The 27,994-nt window shown below is 40.5% G+C and overlaps 1 protein-coding gene across 1 annotated transcript; it reads right to left on the reverse strand.

Moving 5' to 3' along the window:
- Nucleotides 1-896: 896 nt before the first annotated feature.
- lmln (leishmanolysin-like (metallopeptidase M8 family)) lies at nucleotides 897-27,983 on the reverse strand. Its single transcript, XM_069155174.1, has 16 exons — nucleotides 27,487-27,983; nucleotides 25,206-25,309; nucleotides 24,901-24,931; nucleotides 24,220-24,302; nucleotides 21,938-22,055; nucleotides 17,626-17,804; nucleotides 15,521-15,626; nucleotides 14,309-14,403; nucleotides 13,911-14,028; nucleotides 13,205-13,312; nucleotides 12,933-13,120; nucleotides 12,401-12,533; nucleotides 7,827-7,986; nucleotides 6,955-7,085; nucleotides 5,382-5,592; nucleotides 897-5,130 (listed from the first exon to the last, which is right to left on the reverse strand). Exons 1-16 carry the CDS (start codon nucleotides 27,622-27,624, stop codon nucleotides 5,030-5,032), a joined length of 2,004 nt encoding a protein of 667 aa, XP_069011275.1. The 5' UTR covers nucleotides 27,625-27,983; the 3' UTR covers nucleotides 897-5,029.
- Between the last annotated feature and the right edge of the window lie 11 nt (nucleotides 27,984-27,994).

Here is a 27,994-nt window from a genome sequence, read left to right on the forward strand (position 1 = left end):
TAATATTTATGGCCGGTGGAGTTATAGGTTGCCCTCGCACGGTGGACGTCGGGGAGCCGGCGGGTCGGGGCCCCTGGATCCCTGACATGCAGCGCGCGAGATACTGCATATCCCCACTTGCAGTTTTCATTTTTATCTCGTTTCCTGTCTCCAGCAGGGGGCGCTACGAATATGAGTGAATATTACCATACAGGTGTCTTCAGGGCGGGACTGTTATCAAAGATGTAATGTTTGAGGAAGATCGGAATATGTACATAAAAGTTACAGCAACTTGGAGTTTCATGGCGAGATGATTAAAATGGCCGCCACACCACGCGCACACTGTTGGATGAAGATAAATTCATGATGCCAAGACACTTTTATGTACATCTCAGTGTGCTACACGTGTTCAACAAATTTGGTGCATGTAGGTGAAACTAGGTGCCGAGGCTGCAGTTTAGGGGGCGCTGGTGAGCCGTTTGGCCACGCCCACTCGCATAACACATATCAGATGTGTGTCTCACCAGGCCGGAGGTATCCCGAGGAGGAGTTAAAGTACAACGTGAATCGCCAAAAGCTCCTGTTGAGTTGACGTAACGGTGCAAAGTAACTTTTTTGTACGTCCAGGCGTGATTCACGTGTCCACCGATTTTCATGCATGTATGTAAATGTAGCCGCCGGGGCATCTGTGTAGGGGGCGCCGGCGAGCCATTTGGCCACGCCCACTTGCAACTCCACTAAAATACAAAAATTTGCACTGGGAGAACTTTCATGATTTTTTTTGAATATGAGAAAGCCTCCAAAAATGCATTTAGCATTTGCAGGATAAAAAGAATAATAATTTTACGAATACCAATACGGCTTTCGCACCTTTGGTGCTCGGGCCTTAATTACACAAGACAACAAAGATGTTTCAGGGTTACATACAGCATTTATTTAGAGTTTTGATTTGTCTTAAAAAGCAGCCCTTTTCCTAAAAAACTAAATAAATATTACAAAGATGATCTGAGTAATGCGAAGTGTTGTACTGAAGGGATCAGCAGGTTTTCTCAGCCTCATCACTACATAAAATTAACAGGAAACAAAAAGACAAATCTTGTGTTTTCATGATCAGAATTTCAAAATCATCAAAACAAAATCATGAAATGAGAGAGTTCTTTTCAACACAGTCCAACTTTAGCCATCACATTAAGCATCTTCATAACAAAAAATGAAATGAAAACTGAACCTCCTACAGTTCAGTCAGTTTAGGTGAAATTCCCCTTTTATCTGAACATGACTTAGAAAAATGACATGAAGCTCTATGGTGAATGAAACAAATAAATCATGTTTCCAGCTTCCTGTTGACGCATTACTGCATAAAATAATAATAATGGGGGAAAAAAGTTACAGAAAACAGACAAACGCATCCACATGACAGACTTAATAGAAAACTACATTTGTGGATTTCATTAAATAAATCAAATTAAAAACACCTCTGACATTCAGTCACTCTGAACTCTCTCCATTCCAACGCAGCCAAACAGAAAAGTCCTCTGACATTAAGGCCAGTTCTTTTGGTTTAGTGCAAACACCGAGCAGAACAAATGTAAAGTGTTCAGTCTTAAAATAAAAGCATCGCGCTGCAGTTGAACATTAATGACTAAGCTGCACTAAAGTACCAGAGAAGAAGAGTTTCATTCCAAAACAGGCGCTAAAAGTGAGCCAAACCAGTGATTAAGGTGATTAAAGAAAAAGCAACACGACTCCATTTTTCCAATCACTAAATCAACTTGTTCACTTTTTCATCCTGGTTTTCTTTTGTGTGAAATATTAAAGACTTTATTGTCTACGTTCTATCTGAAAATAAAGTTTTACTTAAGTTACTAACTAACTAAGTGATGTGATAGCCTGTATATCTATATTTATTTTATTTTGTTAAAGTATCTTTCCAGGTCTTTACATCTTTATGTGTTTAGTTGATCTCTTTTTGACTATTTTACATCTTTGACATTATTTTGCATCTCTTTGTATGTGTTTAATGTGTTTGTTGCCATTTTGTGTCTGTGGTCCTTTTGCATCTCATTGTGGTCATTTTTATGTTTATTTGTGATTGTTGTGACGCTTTGCTTGTAGCTATTTTGTGTCATTTTGTGGTTGTTTTGCAACAGTTTGTAGTTATTTTGTGTTTTTGCAGTTATTTTGTCTTTTTAATTATTTTGTGTTTTCATAATTGTCTTTTTTTATTGTTGTCTTTATTTGTATGTATTTTGTGTTTATTAGTAGGATAGTTATTATTTTGTGTTTTTGTAGCAATTTTGTGCCTCTTCCTAAATATTTTTGTCCTTTGTAAATATTTTGTCTTTTCGTAGATTTTTGTGTCCTTGTAAATATTTTATGTCTTGTTATTTTTTTCTCTTTGGGGTCATTTGTAGTTTTTTTGTATTTGTAGTTATTTTGTGTTTATTTGACGCTATTTTGTGTTTATTTTTATTGAATTTGCTTCTGTTTAGAGATGTTTAGTTTCTCTTTGATTTTGATATAGGTTTTGGGTTGCTGTAGTCATGTTGCATCTCCATGTGGTTGTTGTACACATGAAGTTGTTTAGCGTTTTGCATCGGTAAAAAAAAAGTGTTGAGATCATAATCCAGAACATGTTAAGTCATCCTCTGGGGACCATGAATGTCTCCATTTGGTTAAAAATTTCCTTGTGGGGAAAATTTAACACGACTAAAATTTCATCTTCTGAGCACCGCAGATATGAATACTAACAATTATGAAGATGTAAGTTCTCAAATGTAACAATGTCCAAAAGGAGAAAACAGTATTTTGAAATGAAACCCTTTTTGTAAAACTCCAGAACATACTAGAAAATAGTGTGTGACAAAATAATTTGATGATTACTTTGTCACACAAACATGATGAACACTGATACAACAAAAGAGATGAAATTACCATCATACTGCAGAAAAAGCTTCTTTGTATTATGACTCATCAGCCAAAACATTTTCCCTGGAAATATATCATCACTTCAGACGATCAATACTACAGCTCACCACCACAAAAATCACACACTGAAATGTTCTCATCATCCAGTATTAAAAGGACATTTACTCGGCTTCAGACATAAATAATATATCTCAGACTCTTGAATTGTGGCGATAGTTTCCTCCAGCATCTCATCTTCATTGTTCTCATTTGGCTTAAAGCAACTACACAGATAAAGATGTTAAAGAATTCAAATGAGGCAGTCTTTCTCACACTGGGCCGCAGTTTAAAGACAATCATTACTAACCAATAATGCAGCAAATGTAAAACCTGCAGCGAGACAGTCAACGATCCTGATGGCCTGACAGCTGCCTGAGTGTGCACACTATCAAGTTATTATAAAAACTTCCACTTTAAAACCACAAAGGTTTAGAAAGAAACTGAGCCCCGCAAAGAGATGTTGTTTGTCTAAAAGAGAGAAAACCAGAGGAAACTGTGCCCAAAGAACAGCACTCGTGTAGTGAAAACACCATCCCTAAAGTCCAACAGTGTTACATCCATATGCGTCTGAACAGTTACAGATTCATCCCATATTGTTCCATCAATCTGACATGAACTCTATTGAGACAAAAAAAACGAGGTAATGAATTTAAAATTAAGTGACCTGTCAGGAGGAGGCTGGGGAAACTCCTCTCAGTAAAAGTTTGTATTTACATTAAAAGTTTTCTGCGTAAAAGATCCTTCAGGCTTATAAAACGTTAAACAGTTGACTCCTGCTGTCACCAAACTGCACACATCCTTCTATTGTCTCACTTAGAGGGAGACGATTGTTCTCTCAGCTTATAAATACAGTTTAAGAAAATGTTTTTGTAGCTTTAAAATCACCCAGTTGCACAGAAACATGTGACTTTAATACAATCCAACCACCAGGACATCACATGACCGTTTTTTTCCTGGTCTATGTTTGGGCTAATTGGAAATGGAAACTCGCTTTGAAGTGGGATGATCCACAGTCACTTCCTCATGATCATCAAATATGTATATGAAGAGATCTGTGACTAAGCTGAAAATACAGATCTCCCATTTCGGTCACTACAGTGTAAAGGAAAATGAAGCAGGATGATTCCAAGTTGAAGTTGTGAAATCTGGGTAGAAGCCAAAGTGAACCCATCAAGTTTCTACTGCAGCATGAGCACCCAAAAAAAAAAATCCCAAAATAAAGTCTGCAGTCTTGGGGCCAAAAAATGGATCTGCGTTGTTGTTGTTGTTGTTAAACCAAAGGACTGATGTTCCAGATGTTCTGTTTTCATGCAGTTAAGTAACCTGATCACTGCTACAGCAGATATAAGATGTTTAAATGCACTGCGGTAACCTGGTTATTTAAAAGCCACAGTATACACCTTCCTCCACCTGACTTGTTCACAGCTTCAGTCTTCCCTGTGATTACAGTCTAAAAAAAACCGTGTTCAAATTAAGGTTCACTCAGCCACTCTGAAGGGTGGACCAATCAGTGACCAGTGAGACTGATGTTGAAGGAGCTGCACCAATGGTGGCAGTGGTAAAGTTTTAGTACACAATATATGTCATATGGTGGTCAAAGCTGATTATGGTTAAAGACTGCTCCAGTAATTTCAAAATTTATCTAAACTAGTCCAACTAGGATGCAACAACTGAAAACAATAATCAATTGAGCGTGGCTGGATCAATGTATTCATTCATTTGGTTTTGGTAATAACAGGCTAGTGCTCATGTATTTGTCTATTAACTAAATGATAAAGTTAATTACAATTAGTAATTGTACAATTAGTTGTTCAATTATCTAATTGGTTGGTCTATAAAATGCCAACGCACCTGAATGGAGCTTCAATAAAAGAATCCCTGCCAGAGGTGAGAGATGAAGATATCACAGGACAAAATGGTCCGAGGAATGACGTAAAGAGGAATGGATGAGCGAAAATCCCAAAGAAGAAAAGATGGAGAAAATAACAGAGGTTAGGAATGAAGGAAAAGAGTAGAGAGAATTAAAAAGAAGAGACTTTTCAGGTGATCAGCTGCCCTAGTGTGGAAGTGTGTGTGTTTGTTATCAGCTGCGGTGACACAGCAGCAGTCCAGCCACTAGGGGGAGCAGGTTGAGCAGCAGGAGCCACAGAGTAATGGCCAGACCTGGAGAACTGGAGCACGGATCTAAAACAAACAAACAACACATACATGTCAATTACATTTTTACAGTGCACTATACAGATTTGGTTATTTTAATAACGTGTGCTTAAATGATTATTGATGCCTGAGACTCTAAATTTGATTACATTTACCACTTCAATGGTTCGCCTTTTCAGACACTACTATCCACTAACTGTTCCATGAGACGCCAAGAAAACCATTTAAGTGCATCATCCGAAGCAGCTAAATGTAAGATAAGAGTGAGTGAGACTGACCAATGGGGTTACTCCTGGAGGTGTTGATGGGCGGGAGCTGGTGGGGGAGAGGGCAGTCATCACAGAAGACAGTGCAAGCAGGGCAGACCAGGACGCCTTTGTAAACCCAGTCGTTGACTCGAACGCTGACACTCAGCAGCTGACCGTTACGGCTGCACTGGAAGGAGCGATCCTGAACGTACACCGTCAGACCCTGAGGGGAGCACGACACCTGCAGCGCAGAGAGAGCGGCACGCAGACATACAGTATGTGGGTGGACCAGGTGTCTAGTTTTCCAAAGTCAACACTGCAGGAGAGACACTTTTCTAACATGTGGAAATACAACAAGAAAGACTGAAACCCAAAGATGATTGACAGATTAGGGAACAGGAGCTGAGCTAAATTAGACAAATGTACCTCACTGTGCAGCATCCCAATCACGCAGGTCAGCAGACTGGTAGGAAGCTTTACTGCACTTATGAGAGTTCAGAACGTTGCATTCAACCTGTACATATATATATATATGTATATATATACATATATAAATATATTACATTTTGTTTTTTTATGTTTTAAGTTGCAGAGACATATTACAATTTTAGACGATCGCTCAATGGGTCCCACATCGTCCCTCACAAACGTACCCTTTGTCCCATATTTGGTTTGTTGAGACCTGTTACTCTCATAACACGTGTGTTTAATGTGTATGCTACACTTGTCAGTAACTTTATTTAGTATATTTCATTTAAACTTGACAGAATTCTGTTGATACAAAAAATATTTTAACAGATCTAAATGATGGCTCAGTTCAGTGCTTATTTAACTTGCTAACATTTTGGCCAACACGCTCATTCACTTCTCTGTGAAGAGAGTCCCCCTGTCTGAAGGGTGAATGCAACAAGCTACTAAATAAGCCCGTTGCTTTTTAGCTTAGCCTAGTTTAGCTAAGCAAAAAGACTGGGAACATGTTCCTTGTGTAAATAATCATATGGATATGTTATTTATTATCACATAATGGAGCACATTGGGTAAAAAATTTAGAAAGGATAAGACATGATAGGACATCATGTGACCTGAGCTCTCCACTGATGACAGATAAATCAAATTGAAAGCCCTGGAAAGAGCTGCTAAATGGATCATAAATAAATATTTTCTTTTTGGTCAAATCTAAATTGTGGATTGAATGTTTTGAAAAAGCATAAAATGTATTCTTTAAATCTGTTGTGATGCTAGCTGTTGTTAGCCGAGCTGCTGAAATTTTAAGGTATTTTTGGTTTAAAAAAGACGTTGCATCAAGCTGTGAATGTAGATAATTGTTTCAAGAAATGAAGAACTTAAGCACAGCTATCAAAGATAGCTGCTGAACCCTTGTTAAAAAGTTGATAGTACAAGTAAGAATATAACTCCAGCTCCCTGTGGCCCTGTGGCCAGTAGGCCCTGTGGCCAGTAGGCCCTGTGGCCCTGTGGCCAGTAGGCCCTGTGGCCCTGTGGCCAGTAGGCCCTGTGGCCCTGTGGCCAGTAGGCCCATTCAGTAACCTGTCGATGTGTGTGATGATATACATCAACCTGCTAAACTGTGGAGAACTGACGGCACCTTGTAGCATCCGGAGCCCCAGTCAGGGTACGTCATCTTCCGGGTGCACTGCTCCATGACAAACGCTGACTTCTGGTAGAGACACACAGAGTCCGGTCCGTACCGCTCCGCTCCATAATTCCTCCACCAGTCTGACCACACACAGAAAGGTCGCACTGGTCAAACAGGCAGCACTGGTGAACAGCATATTCATAATAAACAGTTTACAACAGAGTTAAGTGAAAACGTCCCCCAAACATCTTAAAAGAACTCTCAGTTCAACTCATGATGTTGACAGGAATCTGACATTAAGGTCAGCTGAATGGAGGTGAACAACCTCTCTGTCAAGTTCTGTTAATTTTTCACAATAAATACATAAAACAAAACAAAACAAAGTACAACACGAAAGTTTTCCTCATATCGTTAATATTCAATCAGAAACAGCTCAACACCTCTAAGGACAAACTGAACAAGATTGGGCTCTATGTATGAGGAAGACATGGGAGAAATGTGAAGCACAATAAGTCTTTCTGTCCCCTCCGCCAGGCCACAGTGAGATTTGAAAAACCCAAATAAAGCAGAACTACAGTATGCTGCATGCATTTTAGTTACAGTCATACAGGGCACCATCTTGATTTTGGTCTGCAGGGTTCAGAAAGCCTCTAAAATTCTGAAATGTGAAAGCTAAAGTGTGAAAATGAACACTGTTTTTAGTCTGTGGAGCTTTTTTTCAAATTAGCAATTTTTTGCTAAGCAAGCCCATATTTTTTATAATGAAAAACACCCGATACAACAGTGTGCGTCAGTGCTGTGTTTTAAATGTATTTTGGACAACAGTGAACGTTATTCTTTAAACAACATGGTGGTGGTGACAGCAGCAGTGTGAACAGTACCTGGCTGGTTCGCTGACACTCTGCAGTACGAGTTTCTCTGGTACTCTCCACTGAGGTGCCAGCTGAACTCCTGGCTGAAGGGACAGAAGTCAGCGATCTCCACAGCGCCACCGAAGTACGACAGCTGATCAGCAGCCACGTCTGGAATCTGCTCAAAATACTGCCACACACACACACACGCACGCACACACGCACACACGCACACACAGAGAGAGAGAGCGAGAGAGAGAGAGAGAGAGAGAGAGAGAGACTCGGTGACAGCACACAGACAGGCCACAGCACATCTCATTCCTGTTCACAACAGACATTAATATGCTTCCTGGCTGATCCTATCACAAGTAGACAGCTCAAAGTACAGATGTGAATGCAATGAGATCCGATCTGCTCAGACCACATTGGAGGTTATAGCATCCTCTAGACTTTGTTTGAGTTTTCATTAAGTTAACGTCAACTGTAAGTTCTGACACACATCAAACCCACAGCAGTGGAAGAGGCCCCTCATCCCTCGCAGGGCAGAACCCGACCCTCTCAAACCTGCTGGAATAATCTAATGTTTTGAGCCTGAACCGACGTGATCGAGTTGAGCCCGACAGTTCAGGATGTGAATAACATCAGACATCAGTGTTCAGACATTTACAAATCGTTATTTTCCTAAAAGTCATTTTTTTTCACAAAAATGATTTTGTGCCTAAATCATCATCTCATGATGCTGGCCACCTCTGGTAAAATCGCCTACAGCCTCAGTTGAACAGATCATGCGATTCTACCCCTGTAGTATAACGGCCTATGTCAAGAGTGTGACTTAGGCCGTTTTATTTTGCCAAAGTCAAAAGACAATGTGACTTGGGAAATTTTACAAGCTTTTCAAGATGGCGGCTGCATCAAGAGGAACAAAAATCTACCGAGCCACTGGAGTTATTTCCATGATTCAGGGCTCGTCCCCTATCGGTAAGTGATGACGTTTACTATAAGATAAGCTAGGCTATAAATATCGCATCGTTAGTTAGTCTTTTATTCAGTCTTTTTAGTCAGCACACCACTTTGGGAATCCCTGATGTAGCTTAATACAAGTGACCACAAGGCAAAGAATGTTTGTCAGAATGATCACACATTTGTGACCGTACACCTCAAAGGGTTGAAATGTTTTCAATTTCGGTAGGAGATGCACTCGACAATTCTGACACCGATCAGGCCTCATCCACTGAAAATGACAATGAGACCGTTGTTGAAGAGATGAAGCAGCATGTACCAGGCCGAGACTGTTTCAGATGGAGCAGACAATAGCTTAAACACTCTCGTTGATGTTGTTAAAGATGGCAGGCAGACTGATCCACACCATGAAGAGGACATATCTGATGAAGATGATGTCATCAGCGATCCAGACTATACCCCATCCTGTGACGTGTCCTCTGCCCCTGAAAATGAAGACAGCCTAACCATGGTGGCACCAACTCCAGAACAGCAGGATGAGGATGTTGATTTAAACAATATGGTCCAAAGGAAAATAAATAAACGCCTTAGTCCGGGAACATGGAAGCAAAATGAATCCAAGGAGAAACGTCTCAAAGGAATGTCATACAAGAGAAAAGGTGGCAAAGAAATAAGTGCAAAGGCTATGGGTCCTCCCTGCAACTCCAAGTTATGTCAGCGAGTCTCAACTCGAGACTGCCAAGTCATTACAGAAGAGCAGCGGCAGAAGATTTGGGCAATGAACACCTGGGAAGAACGTCGGTTATACGTCACCACTTTGGTCACAAAGTTTAACATAAAGCAAAAGAAAGTTGCTGAGGGATCCCGACGCAATTCATCATTGTCCTACCAACTGAAGCTTCAAGATGGAACGAGTCTCAACGTGTGCAAGGCACTTTTTTCCTCTACACTTGGTCTCCCTGAAAGAACTGTTACACACTGGCTGAACAAAGACACCATCGACCATGACGAACAAGCAGCAGCGCCGCTTGAAACTGATGTGAAGGATTTCCTTAAGGACTGGTTGAGGGACCACTATTGAGTCACACTACTGCAGAAGCACAGAGACCTACAAAGACAAGAAGTTCCTTCACCCCGGGACAACCATCTGCCAACTACATCGGGAATATCAACAGGCAGCTGCAACTGCTGGACTGAGGGCCCCAACGGCCAAGTTACAAATACGATATTTCACAGATGTGTTCCATGAAGAGAACTATTCCGTATTCATTCGGCGAAAAGATCAGTGTGATGTTTGTGTTTCATTCAAGCATGGGAATATCAGTAAGGCCGAATATGATGCACATGTCACCCAAAAAGATGAAGCGAGGCAAGAGAAATCCTGGGACAAGGATTCTGCGAATAATGAGAAGTCCGTTTGGACAACTGACTTGCAAGCTACGCTGTTGTGTCCAAAAACCCAAGCCAGCAGCCTGTATTACAAAACGAAACTGCAGGTCCATAACTTTACCCTTTTCAACTTGAGATCAAAGGAAGGGTACTGCTACATTTGGGACGAATCGGAGGGCGACCTGAATAGTGAGGTATTTGCACACCTTCAATATCGTCATTTTGAAGGTGTGAACAAAGACCATCCAGAACTCAAGGAGATCATAGTGTGGAGCGACGGTTGCGGTTATCAGAACCGCAATGCATGTGTGGCGAATGCATTCTCTGAGCTTGCAAGGAAATATGGGGTACTAATAACACAGAAATACCTTGTTGCAGGGCACACACAAATGGAGTGTGACAGCATGCATAGTACTATTGAACGCAAAATAGTTACGGATATCTTCACCCCGAGAGACTATGTCATCATACTCCAGACTGCAAGAATCAGGCCATCACCTAACTATGTGAAGGTGCTCAAGCATGATGAGTTCCTGAAACTGAATGGATCTTACTTCATTAGCATCAGACCAGGAAAAAAAGCTGGAGATCCGAATGTGCATCACTTGCGGGCTCTTCAGTTTAGCAGTGGAGGCAAGGTCCGTTTCAAGCTGTCCTTTTCGGAGGACTCTGCGTGGGAAGCACTGCCACAGAGGGTACAGGTGCCAAATGAGCCGATAGCATGGATAAGAATGTTTCCATGTGCTCTGCCAATCAAGGAGAGAAAGTTCCAGGACCTCCAGTCAATGAAACACGTCATGCCCGTCGAGTGTCATCACTTCTATAAACTATACATTAAACTTTAATTTAAAAAAAAAAAAAAGGGCAAAACTGTTCTCTTGAAAATGTCTGGATGTGCAGAGAGGAATACACTCGACGGCAGCGGAAACCTGCGAGGAGGAGCTCAACTGCAGGTTTAACCCAAAGAAGGAGAGAAAATCAGCAGATATTTTCCAAGACCGCTTCAGCAGCCAACAACAAGAGGAACGACTGCACGACGGCTACATGGCTTTTAACAAATCAAACATTCACTTCGGTCATTCTCGTGACGACGGGGGGGGGGTGGGGGGGGGTGGGGGGGGTCCGCCCGTAACTTCCCCGACCTCACATTTACGCAAGCACACATGCAAGAAGACAGCAAATATGAAAATTGCCTTTTAAAGCATACCGAGATAAATTAATTCATATGAACATGTCCTTTTTTTTTTTTTTTTTTTATAAATATAATACAATATGGACAATTTGCCACATCAATAGGCATCAGTCAAGAACCCAGGAAAGAAGAGCTGGAGGGAGAAGTGAGGAGATGCACATGCTTCCTCAGCATTATGTTGAGTTAGTTTGTTAGTTATGCTTTATTGATGACAGTGTTAAAGGTCTAAAATTGCTTAAGTCTCAAAGGCATGTTCAAAAATGTCCCTAAGTCATTTATTCCTCTTATGTGACATAATTGACAAACATTGTTACTAGTATGTCAATAGTCATCTATTGTTGTAACCTTTTTGATTGAAATTATTAATAAATATCATAATCAACATTTGGTTAAGTTTTTTGTGTTTTCTGAAAAAACAGAAAAAATGACTTAAGCCATTATTTTAGGAAGGTGACGAAATGTGAAATACGTCAAAACTTTCTCGGTGACGGTGCATTAAAATGAGGGTCCTTTCTGCGAGGACGTTTCATTGTGTAAAGAGCCTGTTGTTTTTAAACATCTTTCTACTCGCCTTTCTGTACATGTTTACATGTTAATCTACTTTTACAACGTATAGTCACATGATGTCTGTGTTCATTTGCATATACAGTAGCGCAAAAAAGTGAGATCATATCATAAGTGGTCCATCAGTTAACTATTCTGATAATGAATTAACATAAATTCTTCTCTAACTAAAATACCAAATATTAAATAGCTCTAACAGAATATTTACATGATTTATTGCAAAATGTGAAGGCACAGGAGGGTGCTTAATTCGGTTTTTTTTCATTTCTATATTTCAAAGATGTGGAATGGATCGACCTCTGTGCTATTGTAACTAATCATGTGATTGTCAGATTCAATCTGGTCGACAGCGTTGCACAAGATTCTGCAAAAGTTGGTCTAATCTTTAAGGGGACTGTTAGGACACCAAAAAAGGTCCCAGGGAAATCTCCCCCCGCCTGCTCTGCTGAGATGGTCACCACACAGTATGAGTGTCCAGTCAGTGCTCCCAGTTGTCTACCTGGTACTCCAGCGGCAGCTCCTGGGGGTATTTCTGCAGGTTGCAGACGGCCACAGCCAGCTGGTCCTGTCTGCAGGTCAGCTGCAGGGGAGAGGCTCGTACTGTGTCGCAGTACGGAGTCACCACATGTCGCCTGCAACATCAAATACAACACAAACACTGCTTGTAAGGTTATTCTTTTTTTCTTTTTTTTTTAAGTCCAGAATTTATAGTTTTTTTAGTTAGAAGATGAAAATCTGATGAATAAAACCAATGATGCCGAAATGCAGCTCAAAATCAGATGATAAAAACACCATTTGGCTGACATGCAGATTAACTGACATTTTGTTTTGAGCCTGTTTTCTCTTCATTCTTTTCTCTAACATACATGACACTGGGCTCCATGGGAAGTCTTTCACAGTCTGAGCACATGCCTGAACACATTTAAACTGAAATCCCACTAACGCTGCAAGCTTTAAAATAAAAGCAGGTCATGAGGGTCTAAAAACAGCAACGCTTCATCTGAAGAGAAGTTTCACAGAGTTATAGTGACCTTTGTCTCTGTCTATCCATCCAGAACTTGCAGCTCTTCATGACAAAGTCACAGCCGAGGCCACGGCCCCAGTCCAGCCTCTGAGCAAGGCTGTAGTTGGCTCGGTACCAGCCGCTGTCCTCCATGATGGCCAGCGTCAGCCGAGAAAACACCCGGTTCTGAGTGTGGGAGCCCGTCATCGCTTCATTCTGAGGGAGTAACAAGGGATCAACACAAAGTAAAATAAAAAAAACTGTTCACTATCAAAAAGCCACAGAAGAATGTGTGCTGACCTCCAGCAGCCGTTTCTCCCAGTGGTTGAGTTCAGTTCCTGTCCCTCCCTGGTTCTCCAGCTCCATCCCCTCCAAGATGGGACAGTTAAAATGTCTCCTCGCCTCCTCCTGGAACAGAACAACACATATACAGCTCAGTCACTTCCTGACATCAGGTATAATAACTAAACTACAGGGACATCAGCTCCATCTTTTCCACCTCTAATCTGACATCTATATTACATTTCTGTCAGCACTTCCCAGCTAAGTCTAGTATATATAACTCCTTGTTAAACAAATAATCAACTAACAAGACCTGGCAACCTGCATGAATAACTGAGCAGGTCTAAAGGGCAAAGGTCAGGGGACCCCTGGGCCTGAGCCTCGGTATAAAGTGACTTATTCTTTCTTCTAAAACCATCAGCTTAGACAAAGGATAAAAAAAAACAGGCTAAACCGGAACAAATTGATTCAAAACAACTACAAAGAAATACAAAATAACTAAAAAGATACAAGATTCCGACAAATATACAAAAATGCCTACAAAATATGCAAAAGAGACGTAAAGCGACTACAAAAAGATACAATACGAACACAAAGAGACTAGAAACGACAGCAGACCCGAGATTCAGACAGGTGTCAGAAAATATATTTATTAACCAATTTAAATTTAAATTATGTCTTTATATTAAGGTTGAAACTGTGACCTTTACAAACTGCTTCTTACCACAACACGAGGAGTGACGAGGACGTGCACTTGGTGTCGGACCATCACTCCTCCTTTGATGTCCCACAGTCTGCTGACCCTCCTTATCACTGCTTCACTCCACTGGTACAGACCCAGGCTGGCACACAGGTTCAAGATTAGAAGTTAGAGGTAGCACAGTAAAGCAGATGTAGCAGGATTTTAGCTGATAAAAGCATCAGAGTACAACAGAAGTGCTTTTTGCCAGAAATGTAATAAGCAACAGGCTAAACACTGAATTGATGCTGTGATTTGTCAGACATGTGGAGGTGAGAAAGTGTCCTGGATTTGTGGCACATCCAGACACTGATATATAGTTTGCACCCCTGCAGAATGAGATGATTTGCCATCAGGTAGAGTTTGACACAAACTGTATTCACCTCTCGTTGAAGGCGGGCAGGCCACTGGCGAAGCGAGGAGTCAGAGGTTTGCCGTCATCATCGTGGTAGAAGGCAAACAGACCTGCTGAAAACCCCTGGTGGACAGAGCGCAAACAGCACACAGACCCAATTTAAAGGACTCGGTCCACATCCACAGAGATAATCCACAAAGATTCTGTTGTGAGCCTGGTTAAAGCCTGGTAACACCAGACTTTTTTTTGCTTTTCTGTTGACTTTGGTGAACTCTGACAGCAGATGCTGACTAACAGGAATCCATATTAGAGCAGCTACAATTAATATTTAAAATAAAAGTGGTGTATAGATCTGTCTGTCCCTCGTGTTACACGACAATAAGCAAAACTGAAGGGAGGCGCTGGTAATATGGTGGTCTGTTATGAGTATGCTGTTAATATGTTCTGTAACCAATTCTGTACACTATGATAATATAACCTACAACGAGTACGCTGACAAAGTAGCTGTATTTGTATCTCGATCTATTTATGTATTTATATTTCTTTCTACTTTGTTTTGGCTGGTTGGGCTGTGCCAAAAAGTTGACATAATATAAAAACTATTTTTTTTTTAAATTAAAAACATGAATAATCTGTGTTGACATGAGACCTTTTGTCTGCTCTTTATTGCATAAAATAATGAATCCTGAGAATAAAATTCCAGCAGGACAGTAAACGGTCTTGTACAGAAAAAATACAAATAAGCTCCAACAGATGTTCCCACTGACAAACACTAACATGTTCCCAACATGCTACAGTTAGCTCACCACCTCAAGCACTAACTGTTTCACAAAAGACGGTCACACAAATTTTGCTGTGCTGCTTTCTGGTGTGACCAGGCTTTACTCACTAGTAGTTTAGAGCCAGAGCTGTGTTGGTGTGTATCTGCAGGTATGCACTGTATCCTGCCCTCTTCAGGAACAATTGAGTAGCAATACTACAAAATAAAATATTGCAGTAAAAATTGCGAGCTGAAAAAGTCAACAAAATGTACTTTAAAATATTTCATCAGGGGGCCTTCTGTAAGTATAGCAAGTATAGAAAGTTAGAAAAGATGAAGTGTAATTCAGCCCAGCCCTAAAATCTAATGAGGGTTAAAGGTCAGGTACCAGCTCATCTGTGATGAGTTCTGAGAGTTTCTTTACAACAATAAATCGCACAATTTGACAGAAGACGGGAAGAACAATGCAGCTGTACTGACCAGTGCGTGGATGATCTCATGTTTGACTGTGGAGAGCATCCCTTCAAACTCCTGAGGCTGAGAGGAGATCATGGAGGGACATAGGTTGGCGTAGCCTGCAATTGGTCTGAACACACACACACACACACACACACACACACACACACACACACACACTAGGTCAAACTATTCGTTTTTTTTAGTCCTACACTGAAACGTGTAGGACTAATCTAAACTGTCTCAAGTCTTAAAAGTAGGATAATAATCGATACTAGGGGTGAGCGATATATCGAATATAATGATGTATAGCAGCATATGTGAGGAGAAGAAGAAGAAGAAGAAGTAGGAGAAGAAGAAGAAGAAGAAGTAGGAGGAGAAGAAGAAGAAGTAGGAGAAGAAGAAGAAGAAGGAGAAGTAGGAGAAGAAGAAGAAGTAGGAGAAGAAGAAGAAGAAGTAGGAGAAGAAGAAGAAGAAGTAGGAGAAGGAGAAGGAGAAGAAGGAGAAGGAGAAGAAGGAGAAGAAGAAGAAGAAGTAGGAGGAGAAGAAGAAGAAGAAGTAGGAGAAGAAGAAGAAGGAGAAGTAGGAGAAGAAGAAGAAGTAGGAGAAGAAGAAGTAGGAGAAAAAGAAGAAGAAGTAGGAGAAGAAGAAGAAGTAGGAGGAGAAGAAGAAGAAGTAGGAGGAGAAGAAGAAGGAGGAGAAGAAGAAGCAGGAGGAGAAAAAGAAGAAGAAGTAGGAGAAGGAGAAGAAGAAGAACAAGAAGAAGAAGAAGAAGTAGGAGAAAAAGAAGAAGAAGTAGGAGAAGAAGAAGCAGGAGGAGAAGAAGAAGCAGGAGGAGAAGAAGAAGAAGAAGAAGAAGAAGAAGTAGGAGAAGGAGAAGGAGAAGTAGGAGAAGGAGAAGGAGAAGTAGGAGAAGGAGAAGAAGAAGAAGAAGAAGAAGAAGAAAAAGAACAAGAAGAAGAAGAAGAAGAAGAAGAACAAGAAGAAGAAGAAGAACAAGAAGAACAAGAAGAACAAGAACAAGAACCATTAAAAGGAAGCCTACTCGTTCCAAATCGCATCCTTTTTCTTTTCACCACAAGCGTTGCGCTATCGATCGCGACGGATATGACAAAGTGGGTCAAAGTTCAAAACACATTTTTATGATGAAGTAGTATGTCCCAATTGTACACACTACATGCAAGAGTAGATACTTTTTAAGGGTAGCTGTAGTTCGTACTAAAAGTAAAAAGAAATAGTAAGCAAAGAGAGCATCAGAGAGAATATATGTACAAAAGTGCAGTTAATCATCATTACAGTCAATGTTAACAATCGCTTGCGTGTAAAAGCTGAAACATAAGTAATCTGTGGAGACATCCAGAAAGTCCGTCACGTACAGGCAAAGAGATGAAAGTTACAGACAAGCTCTATGTTCATGTGTCAGTGCTTCAGTATGAAGCAGCCTGCAGCCACACACGGAGTCAACTAAATATCGACATGGGTTCACAAAACAAGTTAAGAATTAACCAGCTGATAGTTATGGCTGCATTTATGAATTCGGTCTAAAATGGTCAGGGCGTCATCCGAGCTGTGGTTCAGACACAGTTTCAGTTTTATATTACTCAGGGCAGGGACAGATCAATCATTCAGGGATGAGGGGGCTGCAGGTAAACTGTAAAACACTGTCAAAGATAAAGTCCTGCTCAAAATAATCCTGCTGCAGTTGCCTCTCAAGAATGTTAATTTATATAGGCTACAGTACATGTTATGTTGTTTTTTTTTCTCTCAAAAAACCTAAAAGAACCAATTGGATTGTCGTTGAATAAATACTGTTTTGTGAAATTTGACTTGGTTGTAATTTCACCTTTTTTACGTGCAAGTTTAAAATTGTTCCAATATAAACCACTAATGCATATAAACAGGAATCATCATACTGGTGGTATTTTAATGCATCTAAGGCTTAAATGAAACATTTCTAAAGTGCTTTAGAGAATATTTCAAATTATCGCAATATTATCTTTAGCCTATATCGCCCATCCCTAATCAAAACAATACAAAAAACAATCTAACCTTAACAAGACATATCAGGTAAACATATCTGTTTACTCATCTCAACCAAAACTGATTGTTAAAAGGTTTTGGCCTCCCACCTGTCCAGCTCAGCCTCCAGCTGGCAGTAAGCAGCGTAGGCCACTATGTTCTCCTGTCCACAGCGTTCTGTGGTGATGCCGCTGACATACAGCACAAAGTCAGACCCCTCCACTCCGGGACCATCCGGGGGCCCCGTGGGGCCACATGACTTCCCAGACTCACTGCACACCTTGCATTGCTAAGAGTGATACACAAAGAACAAGAGTGAGGAAAGGGACCAAAGTCTGAAAGTAAAACTCCTCACTTTACAACATATAACGTTCAATAACCTCTGCATGTGTCTGTCATGTCTGATGATAAGTTTTAACCCTGGATTCTTAATAGTGAGCCCTAAATGTTCACCAGTAAAAACAGACAACAGATGGAGAGGCTGTAATCCCAGTCTTCATACTTGACATAGTGACAATACGCTTTACACAATATATAAAATACACAAACACAACACATTGTTTTACAAACCAAAAAAAACAGTAAACAATTGACGCAATTTAAATGAGAAAAACGCAGAAAAGCTACGATTGAAACTACCACGATCAACTAAAATATCGTAATTTAACATAAAAGCCCATAACATACCCAGAATGCTTAAGAGTTACTGGGATTTCTTCATTAGGCAGTGCTCTTTTAATATTTTTTTAAAACTACAGTGAAGGAAATAATTATGTGATCCCTTGCTGCTTTTGTAAGTTTGCCCACTGACAAAGAAATGAACGGTCTATAATTGTAATGGCAGGTTTATTTTAACAGAGACAGAATATAAAAAATACAAAAAAATACAGAAATTCACATCATATAAAAGTTATAAATTGATTTGCATTTGATTGTGTGAAATAAGTATTAGATCCCCTACCAACCAGCAAGAATTGTGGCTCCCACAGACCAGTTGGATTCGTCCTTTCACTTTAAGAAAGTACTCAGAATCTCAACTTGTTAACTGTATAAAAGACACCTGTCCACAGAATCAATCCATCAGATTCCAACCTCTCCACCATGGAGACCAAAGAGCTGTCTAAGGACGTCGGGGACAGGATTGTAGACCTGCACAAGGCTGGAATGGGCTACAAGACCATCGGCAAGCAGATTGGTGAGAAGGAGACAACTGCGATTATTTGGAAATGGAAGACACATAAAATGAGCATCGATCACCCTCGGTCTGGGGCTCCACGCAAGATCTCGCCTCGTGGGGTATCGATGATCATGAGAAAGGTGAGGGATCAGCCCAGAACTACACGGGAGGAACTTGTTAATGCTCTCAAGACAGCTAGGGCCACAGTCTCCAAGAAAACCATTGGTAACACACTACGCTGTAATGGATTAAAATCCTGCAGCGCCAGTCTGAGGTTTGCCAATGAACACCTGAATGATTCAGAGAAGGCTTGGAAAAGGTGATGTGGTCAGATGAGACCAAAATCGAGCTCTTTGGCAACAACTCGTGTTTGGAGGAAGAGAAATGCTGACTATAACCCCAAGAACACCGTCCCCACCATCCAGCATGGAGGTGGAAACATTATGCTTTGGGGCTGTTTCTCTGCTAAGCAGACAGGATGACTTCACCGATCCGGAGGGAGGATGGACGGGGCCATGGACCGGGAAATCTTGGGCGACAACCTCCTTCCCTCAGCCAGGACACTGAAAATGGGTCGTGGATGGGTCTTCCAGCACGACAATGCCACGACGGCTAAGGCAACAAAGGAGTGGCTTTAAAAGAAGCACATTAAGGTCATGGAGTGGCCGAGCCAGTCTGCGGACCTTAATCCCACAGAAAATCTGTGGAGGGATCTGAAGCTTCGAGTTACCAAGCGACAGTCTCGAAACCTTCAGGATTTGGAGGATCTGCAAAGAGGAGTGAACAAAATCCCTCCTGAGATGATTCAAACCTGGTGACCAACTACAAGAAACATCTGACCTCTGTGCTTGCCAACAACGGTTTCTCCACCAAGTACTGAGTCATGTTTTGCTAGGGGATCAAATACTTATTTCACACAATCAAATGCAAATCAATTTATAACATTTATATGATGTGATTTTCAGGATACATTTTTTTTATTGCTCTGTAAATTACTGTACATTGAGCTGATTTTTCATTTTGGATCTTGGTAAAGTGAAACAACCTCCAGCTGCGTGACGAGGTAAATACTTGCAAGCGTCTGCACTAAGCAATATTTTTCTGTATAAAGTAAGTGGGGTCTTTGTTGTTATGAGGTTCCTAATGAAAACCATCAACGACTACAGCAATCTACATTTCACTTAAAACCAAACATTTTAGTAACGTTACTTCTCAACCCACAAGTAAGAGCTACACGCGCTGCATTATTTTGGACCAATTGCAGTTTTCTTAAATTACCTAGTAAAGTATTGGACCAAACAATTGAACAATAATCCAAGTGAGACAAAAACCTAAGCCTCAATTATTTGTTTACTAGTTTGTTGTGTCAAATATCTTGCACATCTCTTATTATCTCTTATTATTGACAGTGTTTCCCATTTTAGTTACCAATTTCTGTATGTGCTTTCCTATATTAATTTATTGTCTATGATCACTCCCAAAAGTTTGGTTTCTTCTACCTGCTTAATTGACATTGTTTATACTGAGATCGAGCTTTGATTCAATTACTACACTGGTGGTTTTAGACACATTTAAAATGAGTCTGTTACTTTTGATCCTTTCTACCACAGACTTCAACTCCCGATCTAGATTTTCTTTTAAATCACCAATTGTGTCTTCTGCTAAATATATTGTGGAGTCATCAGCATACATTGAAATACGTGCCTTTTTTAATACGAAGATGGAAGATCATTAGTGAAAACTGTGTACAAGAATGGCCCTACACAACTTCTTTGAGGCACTCCCTGTCTTCCATTGAAGTACATGTTTGTTTTCTATCAGTCAAATAACTTTTAATCCATAGTAGTTAAGATTGATTAAAACCGTAACATTAAAATGTTTCCAACATTAACTCATTACCAATAATTTTCCTGTCATCTATTCCAATAAGCCAATCATCAACCATTTGAGCCAAGGCCGTGGCTGTATAATGCTTCTGTCTGTATGCATGTTGGAAATGTGTGATTATATTGTTATTGGAAAAGTAACTCTGAATTTCTTCATACCCAATTCTTTCCATCATCTTACTTAGGATTGGCAATATACTTTTTAGTCTTTGGTTTTGGCACCACTTTGTATATTTTACATGCATACATTTTTATCATAACGTTGATCGGTATGGAACCAGTTTATGTAGCGAGCCCAACTCTGTGCAAATTCTGCTTCAGGTTGGCCTGGGATATTTTTTTTTTCAATATCTCTTTCAGGAATGATTCAATTAATTCTGCTAATTAATTCCACATCTTTGTCAAGGCCAAAGACTCTGATATTAAATCTTCGGCAAATTTTGTCCAGCCTTTCTGTTTTCTCCCTGTGTACCACAAAGCTCCAGCTCGACATCAACCAGTTTGGCTTTGCACTCCTTCAGTCCATTTTTTAAAGGATCCAGTTAACGTTGTGATTTTCCAACTGCTTCGGTTCGTTCTTTTCTTATTATTGAGCGGTTTAATGTAGCGAATTCATGTTTATTGCTCCACTGCGCACTGTCGGCATCCGTCTCCATTCTCACAGGTGTAATGTTTCAGATACTCCCACAGTGTTTTTGTAGACTTGGCAGCTGCATCTGCTAGCTGGCATCTCATCAAGAAAATAGGTTGGCTTTTGTCTGGTGAGGGTAACTTGTTACTGTACAGGTCTAGAAATTCAAAAACACAAATCACCTGATCCAATTCCAACTCTCTTTTAGCTCTTGTTTTGGTCTTCACCAACTCCTGGGGCTAATATCTACCCCTTTTATCTCACTTGTTTTACTTAGCTTTGCCATTACTTAAGCCCTAATTTGCAATTATTTAACATGCTTAATTAAGCTCGTGATCACTTCACCTGCTAAACGTCAGCATGTTATTTGACATTAGCATTTAGCGCTAAGTACAACGTAGGGGTGGGCAATATGTTGAATATACTTGATGTATCACAGTTTATTCTACGTGGGATGTATTAAATGACTAACATCGAGTACAAAGCTGCTGCCGGCACGAGATACACCTTGATTTTATGCTTCTCTCACTCCATCCGGCTGTGTGTCTCTGTCTCTCCCCATTTCTGAAGGGCTTTCGAAAATATTTTAAAATATCGCGATATATATTGCGATATTATTTTTAGGCCATATCGCCCAGCCTTAACAACGTAACACTGCTGCGGGCATGAATGTGGACTCTTTGATTTTGTTTTTTGAATTATTCACAATATCTGAGGCCCTTGCTGACCTGCAGGTGGTGCTGTGGTACAATGACGGGACCACACCGGGTGATGTCTGCACAGGCGTCCTGGCAGTAGCGATGAGGGTCATCTCTCTTCCTCATGTACTGGTTGGTTGCACATTGTCTGAGTAGACAGAGACAAAATAAAATGTATCTTAAACAAAATCACCATTTTCGCTGTGGCCTCCCTGATTTTAACAAGAGAAAGAAAAATCTGAACAAACATCATGCACGTAGTACCAAATGTTAGAGCAGCTTGAGGTTGTCAAAGGCTTGATAACATCCACTGTCAAACCGAGCAATAAAGGCAAAGCTTGTATTCGCAAACTGAAAGCACCAATAATTATAATACAATGCTACATGTAAGGTAGGTAGGTCATGTGTGTATATATACATGTACAATACATGTATATTGTTCTGATTTGGGCCATTCTGCATAACTATTGTTTTTCGTAAAGATGTTCTTCTTATTATTATTATTCTTACGTAAAGTGATTTTTCTTTTTGGAGGCTTTATCATATTCAAAAACTCATGAAAGTGGATACACATTTGTCTCCCGGCGAAAAATGTCTTATTCTAGTGGAGTCGCGAGTGGGCGCAGCCAAATGGCTCGAGAGCGCCCCCTAAAGAGATGCCCCGGCGCCCACATTCACCTAAATTCACCAAATCACGTGTATCACACCAAGATGCACAAAAAAGTTACATTGCAACGTTACGTCAACTCGACAGGAAGTCCACCATTTTGAATTTAGTCGCCATTTTGGGCGATTCTGACACGTTGTACGTTGTTGAACTCCTTCGAGGGATTTTGTCGGACCGACTTGAATTTAGTTTCTCTGGATAGAAAACATGTTTGGGATTAAAAGTTATCAAAATAATTCGTTTTCGTCGATGTGTGTGCCCGTGAGAGGCGGCCATTTTGAGCGTCTCGCCATGAAACTACGAGTTGCTTTAAATCTTATGTACATGGACCGACCTTCTTCAAACATCACAGGTATGATAACAGCCCCGCCCTGAAGACCCCTGTGTGGTAATATTCGCTCATAGTCATAGCGCCCCCTGTTGGCCACTGGAAATGACACTTCTCATACTTTCACATTCTACGTTGAGCTGGTTGATCCCATGAACCTAAAGTCGGGTCACAATAACCTAAACATGTAATTGATGATATATTGAGACATTCGTTCGACTTTGTCAATGGGCGTCGCCGTGACGATGTGGTAAAGTTGGATGTCTCGCCGAGACACAGGAAGTTGATGTTTAAGGTCAAAGGATGCTTGAAACCTCACGAAACGTGTGACATACTTCCGGCGTGGTGAGACGATACATTTGATGTGTTTTGCGAGGGGGCGTGACCAAACGGCTCGCCAGCGCCCCCTGCTGGAGACAGGAAACGAGACAAAAATAGCAACTTTAAGCGGGGATACGCGGTCCCTCGCACGCTGCACGTCGGGTAGACGGCTTCGGGGAGGCAGCGCGCGGGAGTGCGAGGGCCCGTACATCACTGCTTGCAGCTTTAATTAAATTTTCTGATTGTTATGACTGGCTCATTCAGGCCATAACAATGACGGGAGGTCCACATGTTAAAACTGGAGGAAGTTCACATTTTAATGCAAAAAGCAAAAACTGCAAAAATGACAAGAAGACACAATTAAACAAAAAGTCAAAGGCTGCCAGGAGCCTGGGTGTCCATGGAGAGGGTCAGCCCCCACAACCAAACAGGAAACCATGTCAACAAGGCAAAAGGATGTGCTCTCATATGCAAAGTCTACATGAGTCTGCCTGTCACCCTTCCTCCAATTCCTAAACCGCTGCCTATACATGTCGGTGACCAACTCGTATGCTTTTAACACCGCAGTTTTCACCTTGGTGTAATCCATGCTATCAGCAGGACTAAGAGCAGAATATGCCTCCTGTGCCTTCCCATAAAGACACACTGCAGCATTAATACTCTGTCAGCATCAGGCCGCCATGTGGTGTCCGCTGTTGGGATACAGCCTACAACCACATGGTTGGAGAACAAAGAAGATGCCAACATGCTTGACCGCATGAGACAGTGCCTACAGATCCCATCAGCCTCCATTTTTCACAAGTCAGACTTACAAAAAGATTCGAAAATATCTTCTAACATTATATGTGACATATTCAAACATTACATTTTCTCACACTAAGGCTTTTTAATTTCAAATCAGGTGTTTTTTACCTGCAGAGGGAGTCAAATTATTGGATTATTGGACCCGCAAATTAAATTCAGATTAAAAACATGGTGATGGGAGGGCCCACATACCTGCTGAGCAGTACAGGCCCCACCCTGCGCCGCACACTGAAGGCCCTCTGCAGGTAGTCGATGGCCTGTGGAAACAACTTATCCTGAGAAGACACACACACACACACACACACACACACACACACACACACACACACACACACACAAGTTAGGTTAGCCAACAGTGATGTCCAAATGTCCTGATGTGTACAATGCTACATCCCTTCAACCTTTACAGGTCAGTAAGAACATAGACAGTAGCTACAGAAACATTTCATAGGCTGTGCTGTCGCCGACTCCCTCGCTACTGATATAGCTTTAATATGGTAGATAAATAGTTTCAAGCATCAAAACCCCAACGAAATGATTCACATCCGAATTTGATCAACTCAGTCTAATAACGTCTCGAAGAGATGCGTGATTGAATTATTTTAATCCCATTCCAGTTAGCATTGAGGCTAGGATGTGGGGTTCTTGGTCAGCAGGTGTGTCTGCCTATGACAGCTGTATTACTTCCTCAGTCGCAGTAACAGACATACCAGCATTCAACCCAAACATAAGCTTTAAAACGTCCCAACACACACCTGTAGCTAACGTCACAGGTGTTGCAGTCACGCAGCAAAGATCGTCATCGCACAGGTTAGCAGTTGATCTTTTTGTAACTATAACAAAAAGTGCGAAACATATCAGGTGTCTCCTCACCTTCACCAGTCTCCTCTTGTCTGCAGAAAGTCTGTGGAGAGAGAGCATATCAGGCTACAGACAGAAAGAAATTACGTACAACTAAGAACTGCAGTGGCGAAGTGAGTACAAGCGTTGTCTGAATCACAGACTACAAAATCTCAGGCTACAACTTCAAAGTAGTTTTTATGAGTTTGATGACAGTGCAATCTGAAATAACTGTCTATGGTCTGACTCTGGTGAAAATGGTTTTGACTACTTTTAAAAGCTTATTTTTACTCTTCCTGTTCATATCACTGACAGCCGTCGGCTGCTGAAGCACTTACTTGTCAACACTGTTGTCGTAGATTATCTTTATCTTCAGCTGAAGATCGTCAGGGGAGCTTCTCTTCGTCAAACGTTCAGGCTTCAGGTACACATGATGGACAACCTAAACAAAGTCAGCAGAAACTAAAATAAACCTAAAAACAGTTCAAAGAAACTTTTTCTTTATCATTTAGCAACCATACTACTTTGGGTTACTGCATAGCTGCGATTCCTTACAAAAGAATATTGAAACAGTGAAATGTCTGGATATTCAAATTCAAATTAATTTAATTAAATGATCGTATGAGGCTGTGGATGTTCATCCAGGGAAGTGAATACCCAAAAAAGCATTGCATTGATGCAACAGTCATTAAAATCCAATATTACCATTGTTGTTGGATGATTTTATGTGGCGACAGCTTTATCAGTATTGACGCATATGTCAACCAACAAGTGATGCCAAAATAATGCTCGAGACAACCAATAAACAATAACTCCGTAAGTTTTATTTTTTTCAAATGTAAAATGCACCAAACAATAACAGTGAAAGCCTCAGAAAATTCTGTTTTATTTGGGCTTCATTACATCAAAAATTTAACTTCATTCGGGTAACAGAGATAAGCTTTTGGTGATAGTTGGAAGAAATAAATTCAAAATAAGAAGAAATGTTGTTAATCCACTTTCTGGGGTTTTTGAAACGTTGCAGAATAATTATTTTTCTGAAAATGCAGTGCCCATCCCTGAGACAGGAATCTAAGGGTAAAACAAGTTATTGAAAAAGGACTACCCAACAATCTCCACTATAAAACACACTGCGAACAATGTACGAGTCAATTTTGGTGCCTTATTATTTTTTGGTCCATGTTAGTTTTGCCAAAGTGATGCTTCTATTTTGAAAAAAATTATCCGGAAGTGTTACTTGTGTTGTAAATGATTTTAGTCGCAAAGTGTATGTGTGGATTACCACAATTTTTGTTTACTTTATGTTTAACTGTGAATAAAAGGTTAGAAGATGCAGTTTTGGCCATTTGCGAAGATGACACATTTATTCTTAAGAAATGTACCCGGGTGTGGTCTTTATGTTGTTGCTGGGGAACACAGGATGAGGTTGAAGAGTTAAACTGATGAATCTACTTTAACTACTTTAATGACGAGTTAAACCTGATGAATCACTACTTTAATTTACTTTAACTTTCACATTAAAGACATTACTTTATATTAAAGACACTACTTTATATTATATATAAAGTGTATATACTACTTTATAGTATATAATAAAGTAGTATATATACTTTATATATATATATAGTATATAATAAAGTAGTATATATACTTTATATATATATATATATATATATATATATAATACAAAGTAGTATATATACTACTTTATTATACTTTATATATATATATATATATATATAATACAAAGTAATATATATACTACTTTATTATATACTATAAAGTAGTATATATAAAGTATATATACTACTTTATATATACTATATATATATATATATATATATATATATAATACTACTTTATTATATACTATAAAGAAGTATATATAAAGTATATATACTACTTTATATTATATATATATATATATATATATATATATATATATATATATATATATAAAGTAGTATATATACTTTATATATATATATATATATATAAAGTATATATACTACTTTATTATATACTATATATATATATAAAGTATATATACTACTTTACATTTGAACACATTAAACCCTCTTTGGAACAAAGTAGCTCAATGTTAGCCTGTTAGCTTGCTGGTAAATCTCATTCAGGTAGCTAACTCAACTCTGTCCTGATGTTTAATGAGTCACAAACACAAACTGCTCACTTCATAATGGAGGAGGTTCTAATGGAGGAGGTTCTGATGGAGGAGGTTCTGATGGAGGAGGTTCTGATGGAGGAGGTTCTATTGGAGGAGGTTCTAATGGAGGAGGTTCTGATGGAGGAGGTTCTATCGGAGGAGGTTCTAATGGAGGAGGTTCTGATGGAGGAGGTTCTAATGGAGGAGGTTCTATTGGAGGAGGTTCTGATGGAGGAGGTTCTAATGGAGGAGGTTCTATTGGAGGAGGTTCTATTGGAGGAGGTTCTGATGGAGGAGGTTCTATTGGAGGAGGTTCTAATGGAGGAGGTTCTAATGGAGGAGGTTCTGATGGAGGAGGTTCGTGGAGCCCCTGACGGACCGGGTTAGACAGTCTTGTTACACAGAGACGTGACTTCGCCAACGCAGCGGATGCTAGCTGTGTTAGCTCGGCTCACCTGGCTGGGAGGCTCGGTTCGGTGTCGGCAGGTCTCGTGGCAGCTCGCCGGTCCAGCCAGGAGGGAGAGGAGGAGAGCCGGGCCGAGGAGGAACCAGGACACGGACGACTTGCCGTCCCCGCTCAGCCGCGGCTCCATCCTCCGACCTGCCCGACAAGGGCTCGGCAGCTCGAGGTGAACAGAACCTCCGCCGGTGTCAGTCCGGTCCGCTCCGGGCTCGTTTCATTCATCGCTCGCAGGCTGAATCAGAACATGTCAGCATCCCGCAAACACGAGCGACGTTTCCAACCTGAAGGTGAAGAGAAGAGTTGATGTCCGTGACGGCGTCAACACCGGCTGGTCTCAGGCAGCTCAACGGTCGGTGTCAGCTGACCGGACCGAAGGTCGTCTCACTGCAAGAGGAGTCACTCAAACAAAGATGTCTCTGACATCGCTGACAAACACACGGCTGTCCAAAGATCGTTTGTTAATCAGATGGGCCACTCTGAGCTGGAGAGAAGGTGTTTTT

Source organism: Embiotoca jacksoni, unplaced genomic scaffold (assembly GCF_022577435.1).
Source record: "Embiotoca jacksoni isolate LCO1_2020_lvr unplaced genomic scaffold, fEmbJac1.0.p SCAF_2, whole genome shotgun sequence".
Lineage (NCBI taxonomy): Eukaryota > Metazoa > Chordata > Actinopteri > Embiotocidae > Embiotoca > Embiotoca jacksoni.

What these genes read in the sequence shown, in the direction of transcription:
- lmln (XM_069155174.1), bottom strand. Translation starts at nt 27,624, where the DNA reads ATGGAGCCGCGGCTGAGCGGGGACGGCAAGTCGTCCGTGTCCTGGTTC. An exon ending in TCGTCACTCCTCGTGTTGTG is followed by an intron (nt 13,313 to 13,910) that starts GTAAGAAGCAGT and finishes GTTCTGTTCCAG; the next exon opens with GAGGAGGCGAGGAGACATTT. An exon ending in ATGGATAGACAGAGACAAAG is followed by an intron (nt 12,534 to 12,932) that starts GTCACTATAACT and finishes TTGATGTTGCAG; the next exon opens with GCGACATGTGGTGACTCCGT.